The sequence below is a fragment of the Erinaceus europaeus genome, chromosome 16 (genome assembly GCF_950295315.1).
Source record: "Erinaceus europaeus chromosome 16, mEriEur2.1, whole genome shotgun sequence".
Classification (NCBI taxonomy): domain Eukaryota; kingdom Metazoa; phylum Chordata; class Mammalia; order Eulipotyphla; family Erinaceidae; genus Erinaceus; species Erinaceus europaeus.
This window is the reverse complement of record NC_080177.1, coordinates 16,644,423-16,656,934: the sequence shown is the minus strand read 5'-3', so window position 1 is coordinate 16,656,934 and position 12,512 is coordinate 16,644,423. Positions and strand designations below refer to the sequence as shown.

Genomic DNA, 12,512 nt, shown 5'->3' with positions numbered 1-12,512 from the left:
CCCAACTCTTCATCTGCACTATTCTAGCCTTTAGGCTCATGATTAGTCAACAACTTGTCTGGCTTTATACGTTAATTCTCTTTTCAGCCACCAGGTTCTAGATGCTACCATGATGCCAACCAGACTTCCCTGAACAGACAACACCAACAACGTTTCCTGGAGCCCTGCTTCCCCACCCCACTAGGGAAAGAGAGAGACAGACTGGGAGGATGGATCTACCTGTCAACACCCATGTTCAGTGGGGAAGCAATTACAGAAGCCAGACCTTCCACCTTCTGCGTCCCACAATGACCCTGGGTCCACGCTCCCAGAGGGATAAGAAATAGAAAAGCTATCAGGGGAGGGGGTGGGATATGGAGTTCTGCTGGTGGGAACTGTGTGGAGTTGTACCCCTCTTATCATGGTTTTATCAATGTTTCCTTTTTATAAATAAAAAATTTAAATAAATAAAAATAAAAAGTCCCAAGGGGGAAAAAAAAGATGTGATCAGTTTTTTGCTATTATTGGTCTGCTTTGTGCTCATCCTATGAGTCATCTACTTGACCCCACCAAAATTTGAGAAGCTATTGTTTAATTTTCGTAATTTTTGTGATATATAAAGTTCTCTTCTATATATTTTATAACACACTACTATTTAAAATAATTTTCCAGTTGATTTCTAGAGGGTCACTAAACTTAATAAACTTACAATTTATAAAAAAAAAAAGTCTCTTCCTCAACATTGATCAACTAGAGATGTTTCAATCACATAAAGGTCAAGGGTTAAATTCCAGGTAGGGTTTTCTACATAATGAAATATTAGATTACTTTATAACATATTTAAAGTGAGTTTTCATATACTAAAAAATAATGAATGACACTGGATGTATCATCAAAGCAGAAAAGAATAAATATATTATTTAAATTCTAACTGGATGGTATTTGATAGTTATGTACATCTTCATCTCAGGAGGGTAGAAATCATAGAATGTTATTGAAAAATAGTTACATAACTACTCAGGCCTAGAAAATGCTTTACTGTTATTTAGACATTCTTTTTTTTTTTCTTATTTCTTTCTTTAGAGACAGAGACAGAGAAAGTGAATGAGAGAGAGAGAGAGAGAGAGAGAGAGACCACAACACTGAAATTTCCTTCTCTGAAACCCCTCAAGTGCTTGGCACTGGTTCATTTTAAAGCCTATTCTAGTATGGATCAGATAATTCCTACTTTAGAATAAAAAATGATTTTGGTAGTCCATGAGACAGCCCAGTGGTTAGAATATAAAATATTTTTGTTTGTGTGTTCCTAGCTCTTTGTGGTAATGGGATTATTTTTAACTGTAAAAATTAGAGTAGCTTTTTCCTATTTTAAAAAGTTGCTGTAAACTATATCTCTAAACACTGCCAGTGGATACACTTTATAATATTTGAAAATACACAGCTCACACACAGATTGATATAATTTGATAATTTAGGCCTTAAGGAATCTATGTAGAAGAAGCCAGCCTGGGGTGGGTGGTGGTGCACCTGTTTGAGCTCACATGTTACAATGTCCAAGGACCTGGATTTGAGCCCCTGGTCCCTACCTTTAGGGGAAAGCTTTGTGAGTGTTGAGGCATTGTTGCAGGTGTCTCTCTGTCTCTCTTCCTATCACCCCCTTCCCTCTCAATTTCTGGCTGTGTCTATAAAATAAATATGTAAATAAATATAATAAAAATAAGAAAAAAAGAAGCTAGTCTAAGAAAATAAAATTAAAGCTTCCAAGTATTTGTAAAGGAGCTCCTCCTTCCCTATCACCTATTTTTAAAATTTTTAAAAAAAAATTTAAAGTATCTTTTTATTTATTCCCTTTGGTTGCCCTTGTTTTATTGTTGTAGTCATCGTTGTTGTTATTGGTGTCGTCCTTGTTGGATAGGACAGAGAGAAATGGAGAGAGAAGGGGAAGACAGAGAGGGGGAAAGATAGAAACCTACAGACCTGCTTCACTGCTTCACTGCTTGTGAAGCAACTCCCCTGCAGGTGGGGAGCCGGGGGCTCGAACCGGGATCCTTACGTCGGTCCTTGCTTTGCGCCACCTGCACTTAACCTGCTGCGCTACCGCCCGACTCCCCCATCATCTATTTTAATGGGATATTAGTGTGTGTGTGTGTGTGTATTTAGTTTTGCTTGTACAGATTATTACAAGAAACTTAACATGTATTGGAATGAGACTTTTAGTTGCAGAGTTTCATTCCAACTAACTTTTTTTGTGATGGTTCTTGGACACCACTGGTCTTCAAGGCATTTTTATTGCTGCCCTGCCAGAGAACGCATTTGCACATTGTGTCATCTTACGGAGTACAGGTTTATGTACTGTCATGATTTTTTTAACTTAACGACACATCTTTTTTATTTTATTTTATTTATTTTATTTTTGCCTCCAGGGTTATCACTGGGGCTTGGGGTACCTGCACTACAAATCCACTGCTCCTGGGGGCCATGGCTTCTGTTGTTGTTGGATAGGACAGAGAGAGATCCAGAGAAGAGGGGAAGACAGAAGGGTAGAGAATAATAGACACCTGCAAACCTGTTTCACAACCTGTGAAGCAACCCCCCTGCAGGTGGGAGCCAGGGGCTTGAACCGGGTTCCTTAGATGTTTCTTGTGCTTTGCACCACGTGTGGTTAACCTACTGTGTTACTGCAAGGCCCCCAACTATACATGTTACTTCTGCTTATAATGGTTTCAATTGACTTGAAATAAAATTCCAGAAAACAGAGATTATATCTCTTTGCCCTGCATTATAAAGTCATTCCTGTAAAACCAGAAGTGACTCAGCCCCCACCTGCAGAGGGAGGTTTCTCAAGTTGTGAAGCCCTGCTGCAGGGGTCTCTGTTTCTTCCTCTTTCTGTCTCTCCCCCCCTTCTCAATTTTACCCTGTTTCTATCCAAAAATAGTAATAATAATAAAATAAATAAAAAATAAAAGAAAGTAAAACCAGAAATGATTAGTAAATACTTTTGATGATGACATTCCACATGATGGAGACCTACAGTTAATTCTATAGGAGAAACAACATGACCTCTTGGCATAGACCGCCAATAAAAAAGGAATTGGAGTCTCCTGCTCTGGCTGTAATGACGGAGATGAGACTTCTGGTGCCCCAGTTCCACATTTTCTGCAGCTGTCAAAGGAGCTAAGGCAAAGTACCTTGGGAGAGAAGACTGGGGAGGGAGAAAGGAGGGTAAAAAGCATAGACTGTGGAGTGAAATAGGCAGGAATTCAATTTAGTGGCTACGTCGTGATCTTGGCTTCTTGAACTTGGAAGTTTCTGACCTACTCTGTGTCTTTCTTTTTCTCTTTTGAAAGATCTATAGAATTTTATAAGGTTTTTACTATTAAAAAGAATAAGCAATAATAGTATCTACTCTGAACAGTTGTTATAAGGGTTGGATAAGACTTTGCTAAGTTCATGACATGTAAACAATTTATCACTAGGAAGTTTGCTATTCTGCAGAAATCATTCTCAGTATTTTTTTTTTATTATAAGTTGTTACAGTTACTAAGAATCTATTGACCTAAATGTGAAGTCAAGGCATTCTTCTTGCTTTGGATTTGTTTCTGTGTAGCTGACTTCTTTAAAGTCACATTTTCTAGGCTAGTTAGTATGCATAGCTACCATAGGGCTTGTTATCAAATTTCTGTTAATTTGTGTGTGAGCTATGTGTTTTCCAATATAGTAAAAATGATGATTACTAATTGTGACCCCTGGTAGTGTTCAGAGGCAGTTACCACTTTTAAAATAGGGGAAATACTCTTAATTTATTATAGCACCTTATTCTTTTCATAGGCCATTTACTTGAGTAACACTCAAATAGTTCGACAGAAGGGTGATTTTTTTTTTTTAATCTTTTGTAATTTTTTTTTTCTGAAATGTTCACAATGATGGTAGTTAGACTGAAAAAAAGTTCCATGTCAGTTAGCTCTGTAGTGAAGAATTATGTGTGAAAATGTGGCAATTATGCTGGCTACAAAAAGTAGGACAACCTTTATGATATAAAAACATTAGAGTGGCCTAGGCGGTAGCACAATGGATAAAGCTTTGGAGTCTCAAGCATGAGGTCTAAATTTGATCTCCAGCCTCACATGTGCCAGAGTGAAGTTCTGCTTCTCTCTCTTCCTCTAGCCTCATAAATAAATAAATCTTTCAAAAAAATATCATCTTCATCTTTGTCAGATATTTAATAATCACTATTCATGTTTTGATATGAAAAAGTCTCCAAAGTATTTTATTAAGTGGAAACAATAAAGTGCAGGACAATGCAAAATAAATAAATAAATAAATAGCTTCAATAAACATTTCTATTTTTTTCCTTTTTCTTTTTCTGGGCACTGAATCTGGAAGCTCAGAGCTTCAGGCATGTAAGTTGTTTGCATTATCTATTATGGTGTTTCCCTAGCCCTCAATAAACATTTGGAACAGAACACAAAAATACTGGATAGTTAAGAATATTGTTATTTATGTTCTTTACACACACATAGGAGACATCTGGAAATGTTTATAAGAAAACAGCAACAATTGCCCTAGAGAGAATAACTTGAGATTTATGTTATATAAGAGATATTTCATTATATATGTTTTTGGTACATGCTAAGTATTTTATCATTGCATATTTTATTTTGTAAGTGGAAGTTAGCTAGGGTAAAATTGCTATCGTCACTATCACAATCAGTGATTGTTTATTTCATTCCTACTATTCCATACCAGACAGCATGCTAGCTTTGTCTCCATATAACTTCCAATATTCATTCTGCACATCAATTAAAGTTATGCAGCTTATACAATATTGCAGAACAAGTAAAGGATGAGGTCTTTTTTTTGCTTTTAGGTGAAATTTCAGAAACTTGTAGTTCATTGCTGCCAATATAGGGACTTAGCTCTTTACTGCAAAGAAAATTAAAAAGGATTTATTCAGCTATGATCTCAGATCATTGGGATTACTAATTCTGTCAATATCTATCACTCTCTGAGTTTCCCTTAAGATGAGAGACTTAAAATAATGTCATCTAAACCTATTTTTCATTCTTTGTCTACTAGGAAAAATTTGCCCTGTAATTTTTTTCTGACTTGGGAGTTCTAACTGGGATTTGTACAAATTCCTGCTGATTTTTAAAGAAATATTTCCTGTCAGTTAGAACGCACCATTCCTATATGACTTCTAAAGTGTTACAATCATATGAGTATGGGGTGATCTCACTCATAGGCAGAAGCTGAAAAACAAGATCAGAAGGGAAAACACTAAGGCAAAAACTTAGACTGGAGTTTGTGTATTGCACAAAAGTTAAGAGACTCTGGGATGGGTATGAGGGTTCAAGTCCTGGAAGACGATGGCAGAGGAAGATTTAGTGGGGGTTGTATTGTTATGTGGAAATGTTATGCCTGTACAAACTATTGTATTTTACTGTCAGCTGTAAACCATGAATCCCCCAATCAAGAATTAAAAAAATAGTGTTATAACCATGGGTACCCAAATATCAATTACCTTCCAACTTAAATTATATTACAGTACTATAATCATCATAATAAACTATACCCCTATTATTTATAGTTTTTGTTTACAAGATAATGTATCTGAGTAATGAAATGGAGTGCTTGCTCTGCTGACCACTTCTAGTGGTGATTTGAGGAACTATAAAAACATCAAATGTTTCTAGGAGGTGGCAATACAGGATGTAGAATATCATTTTTCATTTGTGGAGAGGGAGTGGAGAAAGCAGATGAAATATCCAAATCAAATCCCTTAACAAGGTGAAAAGAGATGAGTTAAATTACGTCGGACGGTTAATGTTTGCAATTAAAGGATAGCATGTCAGCAGAACACATGGAGAGAGGGATCCGGTCCCTACAAGTTCAGCAATGTAGCTGTAGTTGAAAAATTTCCCCTTTTGTTATACAGATATTTCTGTATTCTTTAATCAAGTTGGAATATTCTAAACAAGGCCTAAAACTGATTTTTACTCTATTTCATTTGCATTCATGTGCATCTGAGAAAAGTATTCTATTCAAAGTTAAGTCACTAGTGTCATTTTGCCATTTCTAGACTAATATATGACCCAAGGGATAGTAGGTATGTCAAATGCATATATTACATTCCTACTATATGGTCATTTGTATGACTTTCTTGTAAAGTGCACACACATTTATTTAAATATTTACATGTCTTGGCTTTATAAACACATGACTTTTCTCTACGTGCAATACCAGTTCTAAAACCAATTTAAATGTACTGCATTTCCTTTTTAATGGGTTTAAAATTTTTATTTTCTTTAACAAAGAATGCAGTTTCAAAAATTATTATGTGTAATAATGGAGAGAATATGATGAAATAAAATTTCAAGTTTTCATTATTATTACTGTCATTTTGTTTGTTTGTTTTAACCAGGGCATTACTCAGCTCTGGTTGATGGTGGTGCCAGGCATTGAACCTGGCACATCAAAGTCTCAGGTATGAAAGTCTTTGCATAACCACGATGCAATCTCCCAAGTTTCTCTTTCTCTCTCTGTCCCTCTCTCTTTCCCTCTCTCTTCTTCTTTCTTTCTCCCTTCCTTCCTTCCTTCCTTCCTTCCTTCCTTCCTTCCTCCCACACTCCCTTCCTTCCTTCTTTCTTTCCTTTTTTCTTTCTTTCTTCCTCTCCTTTTAAGAAGGTTTTACTCTGATCAGAACAAAACATATCCTCCTCTTCAGGCAGCCACTAAGAAGGACCAGGAGCCAAGGACCCTGATCTAACAAGGGAATACTTTTTGGCAATGGCTTTCCAAGTGGAAATAAAGGGTGAGTAGAAATTAAAGAGCTATTTCTACTTAAAAATTTTTTTTAAATATTTATTTTATTTATTTATTCCCTTTTGTTGCCCTTGTTGTTTTATTGTTGTAGTTATTATTATTGTTGTTGTTGTTGGATAGGACAGAGAAATGGAGAGAGGGAGGGGAAGACAGAGAGGAGGAGAGAAAGATAGACACCTGCAGACCTGCTTCACCGCCTGTGAAGCGACTCCCCTGCAGGTGGGGAGCCGGGGTTCGAACCGGGATTCTTATGCCGGTCCTTGTGCTTTGCGCCACCTGCGCTTAACCCGCTGCGCTACAGCCCGACTCCCGTTATTTTTACTTTTATTATTACCTTCTGTGGGAGCAATATTCCTAGAATCTCAGAGCCAATCATTTAATTTTGAAAATGACTGAGTGAATGAATATGCAATAAATTGGCCCAACCAATTTTTCCTCGTACTTCAAAACCTGGGCAAGAATAAACTGCATTTGGATATGTGACAGCTAATTCTTCTTCTTGGTAAGTAATTACATTCCATAAAGAATGATATTCATTCCAAGCCCTGTTCCAGAAGAGAAGGAAGATAAAGTACACCAACATATTTTAGAGCAAGTTCTGGAAGAAGAAATCTACCAAGTTTATAAATGATTTACTACAAGATTAGAAAAAGTGCTGCCTCATGTTTTCAGCATGATTTGGGAACCCTGGATATATTCCTTAAATAAGGAAAAGTTTAGCCACTTGTGCGGCTTTTGTACTCAAATTTAATTTAGTTACTTTTATATGCTTAAGTGTATTCAGGAGCCTCAGGCAAAGTTTTGAGGAGGAGAAAGAGATAAAATGCCCAATATTATAAATCTCTGCTTCCTTTTAAAAGAATATAAAAAGTATCCATACACTCTAACAGCTAGTACTGCTGTATCTTCTACAGCAAGCTTTAGTGGCCTTTTTTTTTTACAACTGTCCTCCATGGAGGTATTCAAACTTAAGGTGAAACAGGCTTAGTATTCAGTTTGACATATTTAACCAAGTGTGAATTGAGTCAATTATACTTGTAAACAAGATCCGACATATTACCTAACTTTCAGAATTAATTCTCCAGTTCTCTGTGCTTAGTCAGTAAATATTTGGGAAACACTGTGTGTGTGTGTGTGTGTGAGTGTTTTCTGCGTATCAGGAACTAGGGACAGTTGTTAAGTAAGATGAACAGTTTGTAACAGACCTCATCTGACTGGTATACATTCTGAGTGTTATTCAAAAGGACGAAAAGCACCTGAAGGGATCAGAGAATATACTCACCTGTGTAGCCCCTTAAGCTTACCTTTGCCAGCTGCTCATGAATCTCAAGTAGGCTGGGTCGGTTGACCTTGGGTCCGCTGACGCTGCCAGTGTTGCGATAGTACTCGATCTTGGGGACAGCATCCATGGTGTTGTGGCCAAAGGTTTGCAGGTAGTATGTGTTGGTATGAGAATCATAGACATGAAAACTGGCATCTGTTTTTGCAGTTTCTCCATTTTGAAGGAAATTTTCGTAGCACTCCTGACTCCCAGGTCTAAAGCTTATTCTAAATCTGCTATGGGTTTCATCTCCAAAAGAGGTCTCTTCATAATGTGGAGGGGCAGTGTTGTCATCAGCTGTGGCACTGCCCTCTTGATTCTCATTTATGACATTAACTTGAAAGCGACTGGTGTTACTGGGTGCTGAATCCAGAAATACATTGGAAGAGTTGTTTAGTGACATCTTCCAAAAATTTTTTCTTTGATTAAGTGATCTACTTTTTAAAAATATATATATATATCTTTCTTCCTCAAAATAAACACTAACGTGTTTACATTGGGGAGCTCCTGGCTTTTGTTCTAAAAGAACTTAATAGGTTCTTGATGTATTTTCTCCTGAACAATCTTCTGAATATTCTTCAAAACTGTCACTGAAAAAGAAAATCAAACTTGTTTCAAGTAACAGAAATGTATTTCAGTAGGGAGCAGTTTTCTTTCGTAATACAATATAATTTTCAGTTTATTTCACTAAAAGTTGCCTGTCCAGGAATTTGAACACTTAAATCCTGTAATAAGAGAGGACCCACTTTATCAAACAGAAGTTCCAGTGGAGCTATGAAATATTACTTGTGTTGGCAGGATTTGCTTGGGCTCAATGCAATAGGAGACATAGCAAAGACACTAAATTGAATACCACTAAGAGTGGGTGAGAGTATTTTCAGGCCCAGAACATAACAATTTTTGTTAGTACTGTTGAACTGAAAATATTGTATGATTAATATAAGTATTCATTATGTGGTGACTAGAATTTTAAGATGTGATTAAATTTTCTAAAAATGTATCATTGTCAGTACATAAAAACATTCTGTCAAGAAGATTCACCAATATTCTTGGATCCTGAAGTAATTTCAAAATATTTCAATGTTTCATAAGTTCACACACACATTTTTTTTACAAATGCTTTTATGGAACTTTAAAAATATTTGTGTATTCAGAATAAGGAAATATTGCTTTGTTGGAAAAGGCATGATGGACTTTTCTGGTTTTCTATGCAGAAATACATCATGCCTTTCCCAACAGTCCAAGTAAATCACAGCTCTAAATAAGGCCACAGGCATATCTATGCAAAGTAAGCGTGCACTATTAGCTCCCTTTAAGGAAATATTCTCAATTTTCATTGAGAGATATGTATAGGAGCAGTCTTACTGTAAGACAAATAATCTACACAATCATTTTCATAATCCATGGGAAGCAAATCTTAGAACATTTTCTTGTTAGGATGATATTTCTTGATTGATACCTTTATGTTTATTTTCAGAGAAAACTCTAGAAAAACAAATAGAAATGAAAACTTGCCTCCCACCTACAGTTACAAAAGATAATTCTTTGTTTTTTGAAAGAAATCTCAACTTCAACTCCCAATTTGATATAATCTAGTGGAGATATTACAAATGGAAAGCATTATTTCTCTAGTTTTCGTAGCTCCTTTTCTCTAATCTTTGACATATCACCTTTATCCGATGCCTCATTATGAAATAACATTATACTTTTATTTTTTACCCTGCCTGGAAATATTTAACTTACCATCCTGAAGCCTTCTCCTCAGGAAGCTCAGCCTGTTACAACATCCTCCAGGCATATATGGGGCACTTAGCTCCTAACCAGAGCCTTATGCTTCTTCTGATTGGTTAGAATTTCCCTTGAAAGAGATGACTGAGCAATAATTGGCTTGGGATAATGCTGTAGACCCCACCCTATCATTAGCCCTGAGGAACTTTAAGCACTACATCAACTAGTAACTAGTAGTAAACCATTAATCCTTTTAAACAGGAATTAAAGTTTCTTTAATTCATTAGGGGATCTGAATTGCTCAACATCCAAGGGAATAGGAGCAGTGCTTTGGTTGTTTGAGACCAAATAAATTGAAACCTGTCATCTTATTTTTAAAATATTTTATTTATTTATTTATTGGATAGAAACAGAGAAATTGAGATTGAAGAGGCAGCTAGAGAGGGAGAAAGAGAGGCACCTGCAGCACTGCTTCTGCCCTGCAGGTGGGGCTCAGGGGCTTGAACCTGGGTCCTTGTTACATTGTAAAGTATACACTCTACTGGGTATGCCACCAGCGGGCTCCCCTGTTATCTTATTTCATATGATTCCTTGTGACCTCCTGATGTTTAGCATGTGCAGCAAAGTGCAGACCTCCAGAGATAATTTCCATCCTCTGTACTTAGAAAATGGCATTTGGTATTTTCTTCTCTTGCTTGTAATAGAAATTTCCTAGACTCTTCTCTATGTGGGAAGTGTAGATTGAAAAATAGAATCAACGATTCCTTGAAAATGGTTCTACCTAGTGGGAAGACCATTTCAAGCAGAAATCAAACTGTGGGTGTGTTTCCCAGCAGCACTGCTAAATGACCTTCCTGTTTCCATTTGGCAGACAGTTTTCATCAAATCTGTTTTTGAGTTTTGTTGAGGGAGAGGTCTTGCTCAAATCTATAAGGTAGTGACAATTAGGATGACACAATTAAGAGAAACAGTTCCTTCCAACTTCTGTCATTGATTTCCAGTTGGGAAGATTAATTAGTCCTCCTTGTATTTTCTAAGAACCTTTCCAAATGGTTTCCGTGTCTGAGCAGCTGGCTTACAGTGAAATATTCACATCCTAATTCTGACACCTTCTATCTGTAGGAACTCTGGAAAGTTACTCCGCCTTTGTGTTCCTGCACATTTTTTTTTAATTTTTAAAACTTATCTTTGTTTATTTGATAGAGACCACCAGAAGTAGAGAGGGAAGGGGGTGATAGTGAGAGACAGAGACAGAGAGATACCTGTAACACTGCTTCACCACTCACAGGATTCCTCCTACAGGTTGGGACAGGAGCTCAAACCCAGGTCCTTGCACACTGTAACATGTGTGCTCTACTAGGTGTGCCACTGCCAGGCCTCCTGTTCCTTCACTTTCTTATCTAAAATTGCAGCATTGGGTAACAACGGCATCTACCTTGTTGCAAAGTTGTTATGTGCACTAATATGCCTATAGGGTTTAGAACAGCAGTGGCTGGTGTTTATCTCTTGCTTTTACTATTTTAGCAATATTTACAGTAAAGTGATAACGTCTACCCAGTTACATCCAAAATTTTAGAGAAATCACTAGAAAGTTAAAATAGACACTATCCCAGTTAAAACAGGGAATAGCTAAATTAATATATAAATATTAGATTATTGAAAGAGGTATGGAAAGCATTTAAGCAAAAACGCTATATGATCTTGGCTAAGTAAATGTCATTCTAATAAATCAGGCTAATGTTGTGAAGTTTTTTTTTTTCTTTTTTTAAGAAATCAAGACCAGGGAGTTGGGCTGTAGCGCAGCCGGTTAAGCGCACGTGGCGCGAAGAGCGAGGACCGGCATAAGGATCCTGGTTCAGAGCCCAGGCTCCCCACCTGTGGGGGAATCGCTTCACAGGTGATGAAGCCGGTCTGCAGGTGTCTATCTTTCTCTCCCCCTCTCTGTCTTCTCCTCCTCTCTCCATTTCTCTCTGACCTATCTAACAATGATGACATCAATAACAACGAAAGTAATAACTACAACAACAATAAAAGCAAGGACAACAAAAGGAAAAATAAATAAATAAATAAATATAAAAAAGAATCTGAAAGGGCACAAGGTATTTATTTGTTCTACAGAGGGTTCTGATCTCCTTATAGGAGGTTGTCAGGCAAAAGATTTAGTCAAGTTTGGGATTTAGCTAGGTGGGGCTGGTTATTTTAATTAACTAGTATGGGGTTGGCACCCAAAACAAGTCCTATTTATTGGTCTTGTAAATATTGCTAAAATAGTAAAAGCAAAAACCAAGTGCTGGGCTCTACTAGGGTTAACAGAACATTAGGGTTATGCAGAGACTTTCATGCCTGAGTCTCTGAGGTCTGAGGCTCAATCACAAGCACCACCACAACTGAGAGCTGAGCAGTGCTCTGGTTGTACCTCTCATTCATAAATAGATAAATAATAGATTGACACACCAGGTTTAGTGCACATGCTACCAGTCCTAGCTCCTCATTTCAAGGGGAACACTTTTTGAGTTGTGAAGTAGGTCTGTAGATATTTATTATTTTCTCTCCCTCTCTTTGCCCCCCTCAATATATCTGTCTCTGTCTCTCTCTACCTCTCTATCTTTATTTCTATCCCTCTCTCTTTACACACCAGAGCACTGCTCAGCTCTGGTTTATG

General features: G+C 37.0%; 1 protein-coding gene across 5 annotated transcripts in view; it reads right to left on the bottom strand.

The window, feature by feature from the left end:
• Positions 1-9,882, bottom strand: part of SLC12A1 (solute carrier family 12 member 1) — a 122,641-nt gene extending 112,759 nt beyond the window's left edge. For 4 of the 5 annotated variants that reach the window (XM_016185651.2, XM_007517317.3, XM_007517318.3 and 1 more), the window contains exon 1: positions 8,106-8,835. In XM_016185651.2, coding sequence (XP_016041137.1) covers positions 8,106-8,525 — 420 coding nt within the window. In that variant the 5' untranslated portion in view covers positions 8,526-8,835. Of the gene's footprint in view, positions 1-8,105; positions 8,836-9,865 lie in introns of those variants that run through there. The other variant, XM_016185650.2, reaches the window with a different exon arrangement.
• Between the last annotated feature and the right edge of the window lie 2,630 nt (positions 9,883-12,512).